Source organism: Scyliorhinus canicula, chromosome 18, assembly GCF_902713615.1.
Source record: "Scyliorhinus canicula chromosome 18, sScyCan1.1, whole genome shotgun sequence".
In the NCBI taxonomy this organism is placed as follows: Eukaryota; Metazoa; Chordata; class Chondrichthyes; order Carcharhiniformes; family Scyliorhinidae; genus Scyliorhinus; species Scyliorhinus canicula.
In genome coordinates this window covers 71,643,223-71,663,037 of record NC_052163.1, presented here as the reverse complement: position 1 = coordinate 71,663,037, position 19,815 = coordinate 71,643,223, and the positions used below count along the sequence as shown (strand labels likewise).

The window sequence follows — 19,815 nt, the reverse complement described above, 5'->3', positions numbered from 1 at the left end:
TGGTCCCCAACTCCAAATCATCTATGTAAATTGTGAACAATTGTGAGCCCAACACGGATCCCAGAGGGACACCACTAGCTACTAGCTACCAGAGAAACATCCATTAATCCCCACTCTTTGCTTTCTATTAATTAACCAATCCTCTATCCATGCTACTACTTTACCCTTAATGCAATGCATCTTTATCTAATGCAGCAACCTTTTGTGTGGCACCTTGTCAAAGGCTTTCTGGAAATCCAGATATACCACATCCATTGGCTCCCCGTTATCTACTGCACTGGTAATGTCCTCAAAAAATTCCACTAAACTAGTTAGGCACGACCTGCCCTTTATGAACCCATGCTGCGTCTGCCCAATGGGACAATTTCTATCCAGATGCCTCGCTATTTCTTCCTTGATGATAGATTCCAGCATCTTCCCTACTACCGAAGTTAAGCTCACTGGCCTATAATTTCCTGCTCTCTGCCTACATCCTTTTTTAAACAGTGGTGGCACATTTGCTAATTTCCAATCCACCCCAGAGTCGAGTGAATTTTGGTAAATCATCACTAGTGCATCTACAATTTCCCTAGCCATCTCTTTTAGCACTCTGGGATGCATTCCATCAGGGCCAGGAGACTTGTCTACCTTTAGCCCCATTAGCTTGCCCATCACTACCTCCTTAGTGATAACAATCCTCTCAAGGTCCACACGCCTTATTTCTATCAGTCGCTGGCATGTTATTTGCGTCTTCCACTGTAAAGACCGACCCAAAAAACCTGTTCAGTTCCTCAGCCATTTCCTCATCTCCCATTATTAAAACTCCCTTCTCATCCTCTAAAGGACCAATATTTACCTTAGCCACTCTTTTTGTTTTATATATTTCTAAAAACTTTTACTGACTGTTTTTATATTCTGAGCAAGTTTACTCTCATGCTCTATCTTACTCTTCTTTATAGCTTTTTTAGTAGCTCTCTGTTGCCCCTAAAGATTTCCCAGTCCTCGTCTCCCACCAATCTTTGCCACTTTATATGCTTTTTCCTTCAATTTGATACTCTCCCTTATTTCCTTAGATATCCACGGTCGATTTTCCCTTTCTACCGTCCTTCCTTTTTGTTGGTATAAACCTTTGCTGAGCACTGAAAAATCGCTTGGAAGGTTCTCCACTGTTCCTCAACTGTTCCACCATAAAGTCTTTGCTCCCAGTCTACCTTAGCTAGTTCTTCTCTCATCCCATTGTAATCTCCTTTGTTTAAACACAAAACACTAGTATTTGATTTTACTTTCTCACCCTCCATCTGTATTTTAAATTCCACCATATTGTGATCACTCCTTCCGAGAGGATCCCTAACTATGAGATCATGAATCAATCCTGTCTCATTACACAGGACAAGATCTAGGACCGCTTGTTCCCTCGTAGGTTCCATTACATACTGTTCTAGGAAACTATCGCGGATACATTCTATAAACTCCTCCTCAAGGTTGCCTTGACCGACCTGGTTAAACCAATCGACATGTAGATTAAAATCCCCCATGATAACTGCTGTACCATTTCTACATGCATCAGTTATTTCTTTGTTTATTGCCTGCCCCACCATAACGTTACTATTTGGTGGCCGATAGACTACTCCTATCAGTGGCTTTTTCGCCTTACTAATCCTGATTTCCACCCAAATGGATTCAACCTTATCCTCCATAGCACCGATGTAATTCCTTACTATTGCCCGGATGTCATCCTTAAATAACAGAGCAACACCGCCTCCCTTACCATCCACTCTGTCCTTCCGAATAGTTTGATACCCTCGGATATTTAACTTCCAGTCGTGACCATCCTTTAACCATGTTTCAGTAATGGCCACTAAATCAGTCATTCACGATGATTTGTGCCATCAACTCATTTACTTTATTCCGAATACTACGAGCATTCAGGTAAAGTACACTTCTGTTGGTTTTTTTACCTCTGTTTTGAATCTTAACATCTCCAGTTTTATTCCTTTTAGTATTACTGGGCCTATTCACTGAGCTCCCCTCAGCCACTGTACCTTGTATTGTCGCCCTTTTTGATTTTTGACTATGTCTTCTCTGCCTTGCACTTTTCCCCTTACTTCCTTTTGCTTCTGTCCCTGTTTTACTACCTTCCAACTTCCTGCATTGGTTCCCATCCCACTGCCACATTAGTTTAAACCCTCCCCAACAGCTCTAGCAAACACGGTTTGCTAGGATATCAGTTCCAGTCCTGCCCAGGTGCAGACCGTCCGGTTTGTACTGGTCCCACCTCCCCCAGAACCAGTCCCAATGCCCCAGGAATTTGAATCCCTCCCTCTTGCACCATCTTTCGAGCCACGCATTCATCCTATCTATCCTGACATTCCTACTCTGACTAGCTCGTTGCACTGGTAGCAATCCTGAGATTACTACCTTTGAGGTCCTACTTTTTAGTTTAACTCCTAACTCCCTGAATTCCGCATGTAGGACCTCATCCCGTTTTTTTTACCTATATCGTTGGTGCCTATGTGCACCACGACAGCTGGCTGTTCACCCCCCCCCCCCCCCCCCAAGAATGTCCTGCAGCCGCTCCGAGACATCCTTGACCCTTGCACCAGGGAAGCAACATACCATCCTGGAGTCTCGATTGCGTCCACAGAACCACCTGTCTATTCCCCTTACGATCGAGTCCCCTATCACTATAGCCCTGCCATTTTTCTTCCTGCCCTGCTGCGCAGCAGAGCCAGCCACGGTGCCATGAACCTTGCTGCTGCCTTCCCCTGGTGAGCCATCTCCCCCAACAGTATCCAAAGCGGTATATCTGTTTTGCAGGGAGATGACCGCAGGGGACCCCTGCACTGCCATCCTACTCTTTCTCTGTCTTTTGGTCACCCATTTGCTATCTCTCTCAGTAACTTTCACCTGCGGTGTGACCAACGCGCTAAACATGCTATCCACGACCTCCTCAGCATCGCGGATTCTCCAAAGTGAGTCCATCCGCAGCTCCAGAGCTATCAAGCGGCCTAACAGGAGCTGCAACGAAACACACGTCTTGCACGTGAAAGAGCCAGGGACAGTGGACGTGTCCCTGAGGTCCCACATCGCACACGAGGAGCATGACACAGGTCTGGGATCTCCTGCCATGTCTTAAACCTTAGGTAAACTTATACATGAAATGCTTTGAGCGGCTAGTCATGAGACGGATCAGCGCCAGCCTCCCAGATGGTCTTAATCCATTGCAGTTTGCCTATTGCTGCAACCAGTCCACAGCAGATGCCATCTCCCTGACCCTACAATCAACACTCGAACACCTCAACAACAAGGACACCTACATCAGACTGCTGTTCGTAGACTACAGCTCCGCCTTCAACACCATTAACCCAACAAACTCTGCAATCTTGGACTTGACCCATCCCTGTGCAGCTGGATCCTTGACTTCCTCACCAACGGACCTCAATCTGTCAGGATAGGTAACACCTCCTCTACAATAGTCCTCAACACCGGGCGCCCTCAAGAATGCGTACTCAGTCCTCTACTGTACGCCCTCTACACACACGACTGTGGCGCAAGATTTAACTCCAATTCAATCTATATGTCTGCGGATGATACGGCTGTGGTGGGTCGTATCTCAAAAGACGAATCAGACTACAGAGGGAGATGGATCATTCAGTTGCATGGTGTACCGAAAACAATCTCTCTCTAAATATCGGCAAGAACAAGGAACTGATCATCGACTTCAGGAAGCGTAGCACAACCCCCCCCCCCCCCACCACCCCACATCAATGGCTCTGAAGTGGAGATGGTCAATAGCTTTAGGCTCCTGGGGGTCACCATCACCAACAGTCTGACCTGGTCCACTCTCGTTGATGCAAGTCCAGAAAGTCCAACAACATCTCTACTTAAGCTAAAGAAATTCGGCAGGACTGCATCAACTGCGGGCAGCATGGTAGCATGGTGGTTAGCATAAATGCTTCACAGCGCCAGGGTCCCAGGTTCGGTTCCCGGCTGGGTCACTGTCTGTGCGGAGTCTGCACGTCCTCCCTGTGTGCGCGTGGGTTTCCTCCGGGTGCTCCGGTTTCCTCCCACAGTCCAAAGATGTGCGGGTTAGGTGGATTGGCCATGCTAAATTGCCCGTAGTGTCCTAAAAAAAAAGTAAGGTTAAGGGGGGGGGGGGGGGGGGGGGTTGTTGGGTTACGGGTATAGGGTGGATACGTGGGTTTGAGTAGGGTGATCATTGCACAACATCGAGGGTCGACGGGCCTGTTCTGTGCTGTATTGTTCTATGTTCTAACTCTCAAACTTCTACAGATGTGCCATAGAGAGCATCCTATCCGGCTGCATCACAGCTTGGTGTGGCAACAGCTCGGCCCAAGATTGCAAGAAACTGCAGAGTGTGGTGAACTCAGCCCAACGCATCACACAAGCTTTCCACCCTCCCATTGATACCGTGTACACCTCCTGCTGCCTCAGGAAGGCAGACAGCATTGACAGAGACCCCTCCCACCGAGGCTTTGCCCTCTTCCAGAATCTTGCATTAGGCAGAAAATGCAGAAGTCTGAAGACCCGCACATCCAGACGTAGGAACAGCTTTTTCCCTAATGCTACTAGACTCCTCGATGATACTCCCTCGGACTGATCTGTTCCATGCAAGAACGCTACTTTAGGCGCCTTATGCTGCTCTTGCATTTGCTTTGGTAGGGCCTTGTTCCATAATGTAATCAATCACTATTTGTCAATGTACTATTTGTCAATATACTGTCGATTATTCTTTTTGTCTACTCGGTACGTTCCCTTGGTCGCAGAAAAATTGTTTTCACTCTACCTCAGTACACGTGACAATCAATCAATCAATATGGAGCTAAATTCCAAAATCTGCCATGGCAGGATTCAAATCCAGGTCCCTAGAACATTACCCTGGGTCTCAGAGTTACCAGTCCAGCGCCACCAGTGAGCATATGTCTGGTGCTGCTCCTTTCATGCCCACCTGCACACTTCATTGAACCGAGGGTGCCCCAACCCTAACTTGGTGGTAATGAGGTTACTGATTGTCCACAGAACGTCATGGTTTCCCAGCTTTAATTATGAGATGGGTTCAAAATCTAGCATGACTATGCCACACGTAAAAATGGAACTTTACCACTATTCCACTGCCTTGAAATCCCCTCCTTACAGCACAGGTAAAGACTGCATTTCACCACCACCTGCTCAAGGTTGTAAATACTGGGCTGGTCAGGACAACCACATCTCATGAGAATAAAATTAATTGAATGGCAGAACAAGTTGATGGGGCCAAATTTATGTTCTCTTCCAAATTGGTGCTAAATGGTCTCCTCTTGCACCTATTTATGTTCTCTTCCAAATTGGTGGTTTCCATCCATAAAATGGTAAAATTCACCTCGCAGGGAAGAAGCCCATAGTAAAACAAGTTGCTGGGCATACCTTTGAGGTGTGGCGAATCCATATCGCGAGGCCTCACTAACCCTGTGAGGCAGCAATGCTCTGTGGCTGCTGGGATTCATTTTGCTGCTTTGAACTGAAAAATAGCAAAGAATTTTCATCCTAAGTTGGAAAGTATAAATTGATGCATAATAATTTATAACATTTTAAGAATTTACGAGTATTGTTCTCCTACTTGCACCTCACACCACCATGAAGTTAGACTTGATGTTCTTATATGCCTCCTTCTACACTATAGGGACTCTAACTTCTCGCCCCGCAGTCTGCCGCTGACTAGCTCCTCGCGCCTGTGACAGGGCCCTCACCCTCTGGCAAGGCCCCAACCTGTCCCCACCTGACCAGACCCATCCCCTCCAACAAGGCCACCTTCCCCCTCCTCTGACCAGGCTGCCCCCTCTCCCCCTCCTCTGACCAGGCCATCCCCCCCCCCTTTACTCTGACCAAGGTCACCCACCCAACCCCCACCCCCTTACTCTGACCCAGGCCCCCCACCCCACCCCTACTCTGACCCAGGCCCCCCACCCCACCCCTACTCTGACCCAGGCCCCCCACCCCACCCCTACTCTGACCCAGCCCCCCCCTGACTCTGACCAAGCCCCCCCCCTTACTGTGATCAAGGCCACCCACCCACCCCTATTCTGACCAACACCACCTACCCAACCCCCACCCTTTACTATGACCAAGGACCCCCCTTACTCTGACCAAGGCTATCCATCCACCGGCCCCCCCCTTACTCTGACCGAGGGGCCCGCCCTTACTCTGACCGAGGGGCCCGCCCTTACTCTGACCGAGGGGCCCGCCCTTACTCTGACCGAGGGGCCCGCCCTTACTCTGACCGAGGGGCCCGCCCTTACTCTGACCGAGGGGCCCCCCCTTACTCTGACCGAGGGGCCCCCCCTTACTCTGACCGAGGGGCCCCCCCTTACTCTGACCGAGGGGCCCCCCCTTACTCTGACCGAGGGGCCCCCCCTTACTCTGACCGAGGGGGCCCCCCCTTACTCTGACCGAGGGGCCCCCCCTTACTCTGACCGAGGGGCCCCCCCTTACTCTGACCGAGGGGCCCCCCCTTACTCTGACCGAGGGGCCCCCCCTTACTCTGACCGAGGGCCCCCCCTTACTCTGACCGAGGGGCCCCCCCTTACTCTGACCGAGGGGCCCCCCCTTACTCTGACCGAGGGGCCCCCCCTTACTCTGACCGAGGGGCCCCCCCTTACTCTGACCGAGGGGCCCCCCCTTACTCTGACCGAGGGGGCCCCCCTTACTCTGACCGAGGGGGCCCCCCTTACTCTGACCGAGGGGCCCCCCCTTACTCTGACCGAGGGGCCCCCCCTTACTCTGACCGAGGGGCCCCCCCTTACTCTGACCGAGGGGCCCCCCCTTACTCTGACCGAGGGGCCCCCCCTTACTCTGACCGAGGGGCCCCCCCTTACTCTGACCGAGGGGCCCCCCCTTACTCTGACCGAGGGCCCCCCCCTTACTCTGACCGAGGGGCCCCCCCTTACTCTGACCGAGGGGCCCCCCCTTACTCTGACCGAGGGGCCCCCCCTTACTCTGACCGAGGGGCCCCCCCTTACTCTGACCGAGGGGCCCCCCCTTACTCTGACCGAGGGGCCCCCCCTTACTCTGACCGAGGGGCCCCCCCTTACTCTGACCGAGGGGCCCCCCCTTACTCTGACCGAGGGGCCCCCCCTTACTCTGACCGAGGGGCCCCCCCTTACTCTGACCGAGGGGCCCCCCCTTACTCTGACCGAGGGGCCCCCCCTTACTCTGACCGAGGGGCCCCCCCTTACTCTGACCGAGGGGCCCCCCCTTACTCTGACCGAGGGGCCCCCCCTTACTCTGACCGAGGGGCCCCCCCTTACTCTGACCGAGGGGCCCCCCCTTACTCTGACCGAGGGGCCCCCCCTTACTCTGACCGAGGGGGCCCCCCCTTACTCTGACCGAGGGGCCCCCCCCTTACTCTGACCGAGGGGCCCCCCCTTACTCTGACCGAGGGGCCCCCCCCCTTACTCTGACCGAGGGGCCCCCCCCTTACTCTGACCGAGGGGGCCCCCCCCTTACTCTGACCGAGGGGCCCCCCCCTTACTCTGACCGAGGGCCCCCCCCCTTACTCTGACCGAGGGGCCCCCCCTTACTCTGACCGAGGGGCCCCCCCTTACTCTGACCGAGGGGCCCCCCCCTTACTCTGACCGAGGGGCCCCCCCCTTACTCTGACCGAGGGGCCCCCCCTTACTCTGACCGAGGGGGCCCCCCCCTTACTCTGACCGAGGGGCCCCCCCCTTACTCTGACCGAGGGCCCCCCCCCGGGTCGTCCCTGACCAGCTCTCATCCCCCCCCCTTACTCTGACCAGCTCTCCACCCCCCCCCCCCCCCCCCGGGTCGCCCCTGACCAACTCTCCACCCCCCCCCCCCGGTCACCCCTGACCAGCACTCCACCCCCCCCCCCACCCCGGTCGCCCCTGAGCAGCTCTCCACCCCCCCCCTCTTACTCTGACCAGCTCTCCACCCCCCCCCCCCCCGGGGTCGCCCCTGACCAGCTCTCCACCCCCCACCCCCTTACTCTGACCAGCTCTCCACCCCCCCCCCCCCGGGTCGCCCCTGACCAGCTCTCCACCCCCCCCCGGGTCACCCCTGACCAGCACTCCACCCCCCCCCCCCCCCCCCCCCCCGGGTCGCCCCTGAGCAGCTCTCCACCCCCCACCTTACTCTGACCAGCACTCCACACCCCCCCCCCCCCCCCCCGGGGGTCGCCCCTGACCAGCACTCCAACCCCCCCCCCCGGGTCGCCCATGACCAGCTCTCCACACCCCCCCCCCTTACTCTGACCAGCTCTCCCCCCCCCCCCCCCCCCCCCCCCCGGGTCGCCCCTGACCAGCTCTCCACCACCCCCCCCCCCCCCCCCCCCCCCCCCGGTCGCCCCTGACCAGCTCTCCACCCCCCCCCCCCCGGTCGCCCCTGACCAGCTCTCCACCCCCCCCCCCCCCCCCCCCCCTACTCTGACCAGCTCTCCACCCCCCCCCCCCCGGGTCGCCCCTGACCAGCTCTCCACCCCCCCCCCCCCCCCCCCCCCTGGGTCGCCCCTGACCAGCTCTCCACACCCCCCCCCCCGTCGCTCCTGACCAGCTCTCCACCCGCCCCCCGTCGCCCCTGACCAGCTCTCCACCCCCCCCCCCCCCCCCCCCGTCGCTCCTGACCAGCTCTCCACCCCCCCCCCCCCCCACCCCCCCGGTCACCCCTGACCAGCTCTCCACCCCCCCCCCCTTACTCTGACCAGCTCTCCACCCCCCCCCCCCCCCGGGTCGCCCCTGACCAGCTCTCCACCCCCCCCCCGGGTCACCCCTGACCAGCACTCCACACCCCCCCCGGGTCGCCCTTGAGCAGCTCCCCACCCCCCCCCCCCCCTTACTCTGACCAGCACTCCACCCCCCCCCCCGGGTCGCCCATGACCAGCTCTCCACCCCCCCCCCCTTACTCTGACCAGCTCTCCACCCCCCCCCCCCCCCCCCCCGGTCGCCCCTGACCATCTCTCCACCCCCCCCCCCCCGGGTCGCCCCTGACCAGCTCTCCACCCCCCCCCCCCCTTACTCTGACCAGCTCTCCACCCCCCCTGGTCGCCCCGACCAGCTCTCCACCCCCCCCCCCCCCCCGGGTCGCCCTGACCAGCTCTCCACCCCCCCCCCCCCCCCCCGTCGCTCCTGACCAGCTCTCCACCCCGCCCCCCGGTCGCCCCTGACCAGCTCTCCACCCCCCCCCCCCCGTCGCTCCTGACCAGCTCTCCACCCGCCCCCCCCCCCCCCCCCCCGGTCGCCCCTGACCAGCTCTCCACCCCCCCCCCCCTTACTCTGACCAGCTCTCCACCCCCCCGGGTCGCCCCTGACCAGCTCTCCACCCCCCCCCCCCGGGTCGCCCCTGACCAGCTCTCCACCCCCCCCCCCCCGTCGCTCCTGACCAGCTCTCCACCCGCCCCCCCCGGTCGCCCCTGACCAGCTCTCCACCCCCCCCCGTCGCTCCTGACCAGCTCTCCACCCGCCCCCCCCCCCCCCGGTCGCCCCTGACCAGCTCTCCACCCCCCCCGGGTCGCCCCTGACCAGCTCTCCACCCCCCCCCCCCCCCCGGGTCGCCCCTGACCAGCTCTCCACCCCCCCCCCCCCCCCCGTCGCTCCTGACCAGCTCTCCACCCGCCCCCCCCGGTCGCCCTGACCAGCTCTCCACCCCCCCCCCCCGTCGCTCCTGACCAGCTCTCCACCCGCCCCCCACCCCCCCGGTCGCCCCTGACCAGCTCTCCCCCACCGGGTCGCCCCCTGACCGGCTCTCCCCCACCGGGTCGCCCCCTGACCGGCTCTCCCCCACCGGGTCGCCCCCTGACCGGCTCTCCCCCACCGGGTCGCCCCCTGACCGGCTCTCCCCCACCGGGTCGCTCCCTGACCGGCTCTCCCCCACCGGGTCGCCCCCTGACCGGCTCTCCCCCACCGGGTCGCCCCCTGACCGGCTCCCCCGCTGATTGTTTCTCACTCACTGATCTCCGGCTTTCCTCAGTTTGGAATTGGCGCCCAGACCAACATTAAAATAACGGTCACCGGAAACGGAAATTAGATTTTCTCCGCAAGGGCGGGACCGACTGCTGATTTGACATTGCCCGGCGGAACTGACGTTTCTGTAGTTTGCAGGGAATAATTGAGTGAGTGATAGTGAGAGGGGGTGTGATGGTGTGAGAGAGAGGGGTAAGGAGACCGGGTGATGATGAGAGAGTAATGGGGTGAGAGAGAGTCCTGATGAGAGAGAGAGTCCTGGTGAGAGGGAGTCATGGTGAGAGGGAGAGTGTTATAACCTGCCTGCTTACCATTGGCTGGGGACTAATGACAATCCCACAATCCTGTGGGAGTATGAGCTTCCCCAATGAGGGGGGCGGAGAAATCATTAGCAGACTCCCTGCATAAATAGAGCTGGCCAGTCTGGAACCAGAGCGAGAGAGGGAGGAGTTGGCAGCAAGAGAAGTTGGTGTTATATACACACATATTTTAATTTGTAAAAAAATGTTATTTCTTTGTATCCTGAAAACTCGTGCTGGATTCTTTGTGGCCCTCACATAACTGGTGACGAGGGGTAAAGTGAATAGTTGTCTACACTGCTGAAGCCACCTCCCTGGATTTTTGTTGGACACACGTTGGAAGTTTTCTATTACACCATGCCTCTGTATGGATGTTTGGATGTTTTTGATGCTGCGCTGGAAAGCTGGAACCAATACGCACAACGGATGCGTTACTATTTCCGGGCAAACAACATAACCGAAAATGAGCGGCAGGTGGTCATATTGCTCACCGCCTGTGGCCCGCATACGTTTGGGGTGATTAGGAGCCTTACGTACCCAGCTCGCTGGACACCAAAACGTTTGATGAACATGCAGTCACGGATGAATGATTTGGAATGCACGTGCTATATGGCCAATGTCTTTTGTCCCAAATGCTACTAGAAGAGTGTCCGTTTTTAAACCAGACTGTGCGAAAGGGAATGTAAGTTGACTAAGAAGAGAGAATCTAATTTCTAGTGGGGCAACATTTTTTTTTAAAAATAATTTTTATTGAAATTTTTACAAAATATAAACATCTTAACTATATTAATATACAACTGCATAACACCCCATGAACAATACCCCCCCCCCCCCCCCCAGCTTCAAGAGCAACTTCAAACAAAAGGAAAGAACAAAAACAAAAAAAGAGAGATAGCACCCTCCACAAACCCATCTGCACAGTTCTCTTTCCCCACCCCCCCCCCCCCCCCCCCCCCCGGGGGTTGCTGCTGTTATCTGCCCATTTCCCTACCTTTCCGCCAGGAAGTCCAGAAAAGGCTGCCACCGCTTGAAAAACCCTTGTACTGATCCCCTGAGGGCAAATTTCACCCTCTCCAATTTAATGAACCCCGCCATATCAGAGATCCAGGCCTCCATGCTTGGGGGCCTCTCATCCTTCCATTGGAGCAAGATCCTCCGCCGGGCTCCTAGGGACGCAAAGGCCAGAACAGCGGCCTCTATCGCCTCCTCCACTCCCGGCTCCACTGCAACCCCAAATATTGCGAGTCCCCAGCCTGGCTCGACCCTGGATCCCACCACCCTCGACACCGTCCTTGCTACCCCCTTCCAAAACTCCTCCAATGCTGGGCACGCCCAAAACATATGGGCGTGGTTCGCTGGGCTCCCCGAGCACCTAGAACACCTGTAATTTCCCCCGAAAAACCTGCTCATCCTCGACCCAGTCATGTGGGCCCTATGCAGCACCTTGAACTGTATGAGGCTAAGCCTCGCACAGGAAGAGGAGGAATTCACTCTCTCCAGGGCATCCGCCCACGTCCCCTACTCAATCTCCTCACCCAGCTCCTCTTCCCATTTACCCTTCAGTTCCTCCACCGAGGCCTCGTCTACCTCCTGCATTACCCGGTATATGTCCGAAATCCTCCCTCCTCCGACCCACACCCCTGAGAGCACCCTGTCCCGTACCCCACGTGGGGGCAACAAGGCGAACCCCTCCATCTGCCGCCTGGCAAACACCCTAACCTGCATGTACCGAAACATGTTCCCCGGGGGGAGCCCAAACTTCCCCTCTAACTCCCCCAAGCTCGCGAACCTCCCCTCCACAAACAGGTCCCTCAACCTCCTAACCCCTGCCCTGTGCCAGCCCAGAAATCCACCATCAATGCTCCCTGGGACGAACCGATGGTTTCCCCCGTATCGGGGCCTCCATCGAGCCCCCCATTTCTCCCCTGTGCCGTCTCCATTGCCCCCAAATTTTGAGGGTAGCCGCCACCACCGGGCTCGTGGTATACCTCATTGGAGGGAGCAGCAACGGCGCCGTTACTAGTGCCTCCAGGCTCGTGCCCACACAAGACGCCGCCTCCATCCTCTTCCACGCTGCCCCTTCCTCATCCATTACCCACTTAGGCACCATCGCTGCGTTGGCCACCCAGTAGTAGCCACAGAGGTTGGGCAACGCCAGGCCCCCCCCCCCCCCCCCCCCCCATCCCTGCCTCGTTCCAGGAACACTCTTCGAACCCTCAGAGTCCCATGCGCCTACACAAATCCCGTGATACTCCTGTTGACCCTCCTAAAAAAGGCCTTCGGGATAAGGATGGGGAGGCACTGGAACAGGAACAAAAACCTCGGGAGCACCTCGGTGACAGCGGTAACATATCCCATCTCTTAAACTCCTCCTCCATCTGCTCCACCAATCTTGTGAGGTTGAGCTTGTGCAGGGCCCCCCAGCTCCCCACCACCTGGACCCCTAGGTACCTGAAGCTCTTCCCTGCCTGCTTCAATGGGAGCCTACCAATCCCCTCCTCTTGATCCCCCGGATGCACCACAAACACCTCACTCTTGCCCAGGTTCAACTTATACCCCGAGAAACCCCCAAATTCACTAAGAATCCTCATCACCTCCGGCATCCCCCCCACCGGGTCCGCCACATACAGCGACACTCGATGCTCCTCCCCACCCCGCACCAGGCCCCTCCAGTTCCCTGACTCCCTCAGTGCCATGGCCAGGGGCTCAATCGCCAATGCGAAGAGCAAGGGGGACAGGGGGCACCCCTGTCTCGTCCCCCGATACAGCCGAAAGTACTCCAACCTCCTCCTATTTGTGGCTACACTTGCCATCGGGGCCTCGTAGAGCAGCCTCACCCACCGGATAAACCCCTCCCCGAACCCAAACCTCTCCAACATCTCCCACAAGTACTCCCACTCAACCCTATCGAAGGCCTTCTCCGTGTCTAATGCCACCACTATCTCCGCCTCCCCTTCCACAGCCGGCATCATAATGATGTTGAGGAGCCTTCGTACGTTTGTGTTCAGCTGCCTTCCCTTCACAAACCCCATCTGGTCCTCATGTATGACCCCAGGCACACAATCCTCTATTCTAGTGGCCAGGATCTTTGCCAGCAGCTTAGCGTCGGCGTTCAGCAGCGAAATCGGCCTATACGATCCACACTGCAGAGGGTCCTTGTCCCGCTTCAGGATCAAGGAAATCAGCGCCCGTGACATAGTTGGGGGCAGAGCCCCCCCCCCCCCCCCCCTCCCTTGCCTCGTTAAAGGTCCGGACCAACACGGGGCCCAACAGGTCCAAATACTTTTTATAGAATTCAGCCAGAAACCCGTCCGGCCCCGGCGCCTTCCCCGACTGCATGCTCCCTATCCCTTTGACCACCTCCTCCAGCTCGATCGGCGCCCCTAGTCCCTCCACCTGCTCCTCTTCCACCCTCGGGAATCGCAACTTGTCCAAGAAGCGCCCCATTTCACCCCCCTCCACCGGGGGTTCAGACCGGTACAATTCCCCACAGAAGTCCCTGAAGACCCCATTGACATCTACCCCCCTCCGCACCACCTTCCCAGCTCTATCCATCACTCCCCCAATCTCCCTGGCCGCGTCTCGCTTCCGGAGCTGGTGCGCCAGCATCCTGTTCGCCTTCTCCCCGTATTCATACACCGCCCCCTGTGCTTTCCTCCACTGAGCTTCCGCCTTTCTGGTCGTCAGTAGGTCAAATCTGGCCTGAAGGCTACGCCTCTTCCCCCAGCATTCCCTCCTCTGGGGCCTCTGCATATCTCCTATCCACCTGCACCATCTCCCCTATCAGTCTTTCCCTTTCCCTCTGCTCCCCCCTCTCCCTATGGGTTGGGATGGAGATCAATTTCCCCCTCATCACCGCCTTCAATGCCTCCCAGACCGTCCCCACACGAACCTCCCCGTTATCATTGGCCTCGAGGTATCTCTCGATACACCACCGGACCCTTCCGGCCACCTTCTCATCTGCCAGCAGCCCCACCTCCATGCGCCAGAGCGGACGTTGGTCCCTCTCTTTCCCCCAGCCCGAGGTCCATCCAGTGCGGGGCATGATCCGAAATGGCAATGGCGGCGTATTCCACTTCCTCCACCCTCGACACCAGCCCCCTGCTCAGGACAAAAAAATCAATCCTCGAGTAGGCCTTATGTACATGGGAGAAAAACGAGTATTCCCTGGCCCTTGGCCTCGCAAACCTCCAAGGGTCCACCCCCCCCCCCCAATCTGGTCCATGAATCCCCTCAACACCTTAGCCGCCGCCGACCTCCTACCTGTCCGGGACTTGGATCGATCCAATGGGGAATCCAGTACTGTGTTAAAGTCCCCCCCCCCCCCCCCCACCATGATCAGGCCCCCCCGCCTCCAGGTCCGGAATGCGGCCCAACATACGCCGCATAAACCCCGCATCGTCTCAATTTGGGGCATAAACATTCACCAACACTACCTGCTCCCCCTGCAGCTTGCCACTCACCATCACGTACCTCCCGCCACTGTCAGCCACCACCTTCAACGCCTCAAACGACTCCTTCTTCCCCACCAGGATCGCCACCCTCTTACTCTTCTCATCCAGCCCTGAGTGGAATACTTGGCCCACCCACCCCTTCCTCAGCCGGACCTGGTCCACCACTCTCAGGTGTGTCTCCTGGAGCATGGCCACATCCGCCTTCAGTCCCTTCAGGTACGCAAATACTTGGGCCCTTTTGACCGGCCCATTCAGCCCCCTCACATTCCAGGTTATCAGCCGGATCCGAGGGCACCCTGCCCCCTTCCCCTGCAAATTAGCCATACCCCATCCCTTGCCCACCCCCGGCCAGCGTCCCCCGCTCTGCCAGTTTCCCACGGCGGCACCTCCTCCCCCCCCTCCCCCACACCCTTCCAGCACTCCCTGCGTCCTCCAGCTCCTTCCTGACCGTTTCAGCAGGAACCTGGTACCTTCCCCCCCCCCCCCCCCCCCCAGGCTAGGACCCCTCCTAGCCGCGCCCCCCCATTACAGCACTCCTGTGAGCCAGCTAACTTCTGCTGACCCCGGCGGCTCCCGCCCTACTTTCGGCTCCTCCCAACGTGGGACTGCCCCTCCTCCATTGTGCCCATCAACGAGTCCACCCTCCCCCCGCTCCTGCGCGGGAAAAGAAAACACGCCCCCTCCCTCTCACAGCGCGGGAACCCCGCAGAAAGCCCGCACTTTCACCCTGCAGGGCCCACCCCCTCCAGGGCCACTCTCATTGTCAGTCTCCCCCCCCCCCACCAGCTCCCCGAACACCCCGTTTACCCCTCTGCCCGAACCCGTCCACCCAACCCCGCTTGAAAATCCATAAAGAAAAAACCCGTACGACAGCACCCCACCCACCCTAAAGCCACCCCACATCCTACCCTAAACCCAGCAAATACAAATACAGTATAAATAAATACAGTATTATACAGCATCCCCCCCATCAGGGGGACCCTCAGTTTGAGTCCAGTTTCTCGGCTTGCATGAAGGCCCACGCCTCCTCCGGGGACTCAAAATAGTGGTGTCGATCCTTATAGGTGACCCACAGACGCGCCGGCTGCAACATTCCAAACTTCACCTTCCGTCTGTGGAGCACCGCCTTCGTCCGGTTAAACCCAGCCCTCCGCCTCGCCACTTCCGCACTCCAGTCCTGGAAGATCCGCACCTCCGTGTTCTCCCATTTGCTGCTCCGCTCCTTCTTGGCCCACCGGAGCACACAGTCACGATCCACGAACCGGTGGAACCTCACCAACACCGCCCGTGGCGGCTCGTTCGGCTTGGGCCTCCTAGCCAGAATTCTGTGGGCCCCCTCCAACTCCAGGGGCCCCTGGAAGGACCCAGCCCCCATCAGCGAGTTTAGCATCATCACCACATAGGCCGCTAGGTCCGACCCCTCCAGCCCCTCCGTGAGGCCCAGGATCCGTAAATTCTTCCTCCTCGACTGGTTGTCCAGCTCCTCGAACCGCTCCTGCCATCTTTTATGGAGCGCCTCATGCATCTCCACCTTCCCCACCACGGCCACGACCTCGTCCTCCCTTTCGGCGGCCTGCTGCTGCAGCTCCCGGATCGCAGCCCCCTGGGCTGTCTGGGTCTCCATCAGTTCCCTGTTGGTTACCTTGATGGACTCCAGCAGCTCCAACTTCAGCTCCTGGAAGCAGCACAGCAGAATCGTCTGCTGCTCCTGGACCCACTTCCTCAGCTCCTCAAAGCTTTCGCCGGCTGCCATTTTGTTTTTCTGCCCCCGATTTTTCCTGGGTGTTTTCGTCGATCTTCTCTCTGCCCCACTCCTGGTCCAGACCATGGGACCGCTGGGGCGATTCCTGGCCTCTTCCCCCATCAGGATTTGCCTCCTCAGCTCTGTTGGGGGCCCTGAAAAAAGCCCCGAAGTCCGTTAATCGCGGGAGCCGCCGAATGTGCGGCTCAACTGCGCATTGCCGCCACCGGAAGTCTCGTGGGGCAACATTTTAACCCAACCCCATCCACAATAGTCCAACATTACCGGTTTAATACCGCTGAAAGGATCCCAGGAGAATTCCTTGCAGACTTTCTATCCAGGCTACGCAGGATTGCGGAGTACTGTGACTGGTGAGACCTTGTCAGAAATGTTACGCGACCGTTTGGTTTGCGTTATTAACCGTAAGGGGGGGTGGGTGGCGGGGCTTGGTCAGAGTAAGGGGGGGTGCTTGGTCAGAGTATGGGGGGGGGGGGGTGCTTGGTCAGAGAAAGGTGTTAGCCGAGCCAACATTGACTTTTCAACAGGCCATTCAAATAGTATTGTCCCGAGAGAGCGCAGAACGAGGAGTGCAGGAGCTACAGGGAATGGAGGTGCATGCCTTGGGGTGCAACCCCTTCCGTCCGAAAGCATCCCCCCCCCCCCCCCCCCCCCCCCCCACACCCCTGCGGTACCTTGGGCGAGGCGACGTCCGGATCGACGCCAGTGGCCGTTGGACATTCCTCCCCGAAGGGAGCCTTCTCCAGAACCAATGGATGAGGATTCATGTCTGTGTCAGGCTTGTAGGCGCCGACCCCGTCACAGACGCCCGTCCTGGGGGCGCCAGAGGCTCCGTCGTTCCGACCGAAACTGGGGCCAGCCCAGGGGCCGTACCTTTCATTTGGCTGAACCTGTGGCGACTACTCCCGAGGACGTGGAGACGGAGGATGACTGCCTGCAGCTGCATTTTTTTTTTAATAAACTATTTTATTGAGGTAGTTTAGCGCTTTATAAACAGTTACAGACATCATCAGAAAGAAAGCAAAAAAGGCAAAAATGTGCAAACATCCACGTACTTTCAATACTTCCATCGTAACATATTGCACAAGCCCGCTCCCCTCCCACCGGTACTACCTGCCATATTTTCCCTCCTACTCTACTCTACCCTCCCCTCCCCCCCCCCCCCCCCCCCCCCACCTGCTGACGCTCACTCTCCCGCAAAGAAGTCAATAAATGGTTGCCACCTCCGGGTGAACCCCTGCACAGATCCCCTCAAGGCGAACTTAATTTTTTCCATCCCCAGGAAACTCGACATGTCCGCAAGCCACCACTCAGTCTTCGGGGGCTTTGAGTCCCTCCACGCCAATAATATTCGTCGCCGGGCTATCAGGGAAGCAAAGGCCAACACATCGGCCTCTTTCTCCCCCTGGACGCCCGGGTCTTCCGAGACCCCAAAACATGCCACCCCTGGACTCATCACCACCCTTGATTTTAGCACCTGGGACATGACCCCCGCAAATCCCTCCCAGTACCCCCTCAGCTTAGGGCATGCCCAAAACATGTGAACATGGTTCGCTGGTCCTCCCGCGCACCTAGCGCATTTGTCCTCTATCCCGAAAAATTTGCTCATCCGAGCCACCATCATATGGGCCTGGTGAACGACCTTAAATTGGATCAGCCCGAGCCTAGCACATGTCGCGGTCGAATTTACCCTACTCAGGGCCTCTGCCCACAGCCCATCCTCCATTTCCCCGCCTAGCTCCTCCTCCCATTTAAGTTTCAGTTCCTCTGTCTGGGACCCTTCCTCCCTCATGAGCACCTTATATACCCAAGACTCTGCCCTCCCCTTCTTCCCTCCTAGGGACTATTCTGTCTAGGATCCCCATTGGCAGGAGGCGCGGGAAAGATGGGACCTGTCTACGAACAAAGTCCCGCAACTGTAGGTATCTAAAATCATTTCCCCTTACCAACCCAAATTTCTCCTCCAAGCTCCTCAAACTCGCGAAGCTCCCTTCCAGGAACATATCACCCACCCTTCCCGCCCCTGCTCGCTGCCATACTCGGCAAACCGATGGTTGTCGCAGATTGGCGCCCAGACAGACGCCCCCATCTCCCCCACATGCCTCCTCCACTGGCCCCATATCCGCAGGGTCGCCACCACTACCTGGCTGGTGGTGTACTTGGCCAGCGGCAGCGGTAGAGGAGCCGTGACCAGGGCTTCCAAGCTGGAGCCCCTGCACGAAGCCACCTCCACCCGCTCCCAAATAGACCCCGTACCCACCATCCACTTCCTTATCATAGCGATGTTGGCCGCCCAGTAATAATTGATCAGACTCGGCAAAGCCAGCCCTCCCTCGCTGCGGTTCCTCTCCAACATCGCCGCCTTCACCCGCGGGGATTTTCCCGCCCAGACAAAGCTCATGATCAGCCCGTTAACTCTTTTGAAGAAGGACTGTGGGATAAAGATCGGGAGGCACTGAAAAATAAACAAAAATCGAGGGAGGATTGTCATCTTTACAGTCTGCACCCTCCCTGCCAGCGACAGCGGGAGTGCATCCCATCTCTGAAACTCTCCCTTCATTTGCTCCACCACCCTGGCCAAATTCAACTTATGCAGCCTGCGCCAGTCTCGTGCCACCTGGATTCCCAAATACCGGAAATTTTACTCAACCAGCCTAAACGGTAGCCCTCTCAATCTGTTCTCCTGGCCCCTTGCCTGGACCACAAACATTTCACTCTTGACCGTATTTAATTTGTATCCTGAGAACTGGCCGAACTTCCTCAGCATTCCCAGTATAGTTCCCATCCCGGCCACTGGGTCCGACACGTACAGGAGCAGGTCGTCTGCATAAAGAGAAACCCTGTGTTCAACCCCGCCCCTCACCATCCCCTTCCAACCCTCTGCGGCTATCAGCGCAATCGCCAGCGGCTCTATGGCCAGCGCAAACAGCAGCGGGGAGAGCGGGAAGCCCTGCCTGGTCCCTCGGTACAACCTAAAGTACTCCGACACTTCTCTGTTGGTCCTGACGCTGGCCCTTGGGGCCTGATATAATAATTTGATCCAATCCACCAATCCCTCCCGAACCCAAACTGTCCGAGCACCTCCCATAGATAGTCCCACTCCACCTGGTCAAAGGCTTTCTCGGCGTCCATTGCCACCACTACCTCCACCTCCCTGCCCGCCGGGGGCATCATTATCACATTGAGCAATCTCCTCAGATTGGCCGCCAGCTGCCTACCTTTCACGAACCCCGTTTGATCCTCCCCAATCACCTCCGGTACACAGTCCTCCATTCTACCCGCCAGTACCTTTGCCAGGAGCTTGGCGTCTACATTAATCAGGGAGATTGGCCTGTAGGACCCGCACGCCTCCG

General features: G+C 57.7%; 1 protein-coding gene across 3 annotated transcripts in view; it reads right to left on the bottom strand.

Annotated features, from left to right (window-relative positions):
- ndc80 (NDC80 kinetochore complex component) overlaps positions 1-10,084 on the bottom strand; it is a 149,862-nt gene extending 139,778 nt beyond the window's left edge. Inside the window, exons 1-2 of one of the 3 annotated variants that reach the window (XM_038776776.1) lie at positions 9,938-10,084; positions 5,404-5,497 (exon numbers count right to left, since the gene is read on the bottom strand). In XM_038776776.1, coding sequence (XP_038632704.1) covers positions 5,404-5,483 — 80 coding nt within the window. In that variant the 5' untranslated portion in view covers positions 5,484-5,497; positions 9,938-10,084. Of the gene's footprint in view, positions 1-5,403; positions 5,498-5,596; positions 5,742-9,937 lie in introns of those variants that run through there. The other 2 variants (XM_038776774.1, XM_038776775.1) reach the window with 2 other exon arrangements.
- Between the last annotated feature and the right edge of the window lie 9,731 nt (positions 10,085-19,815).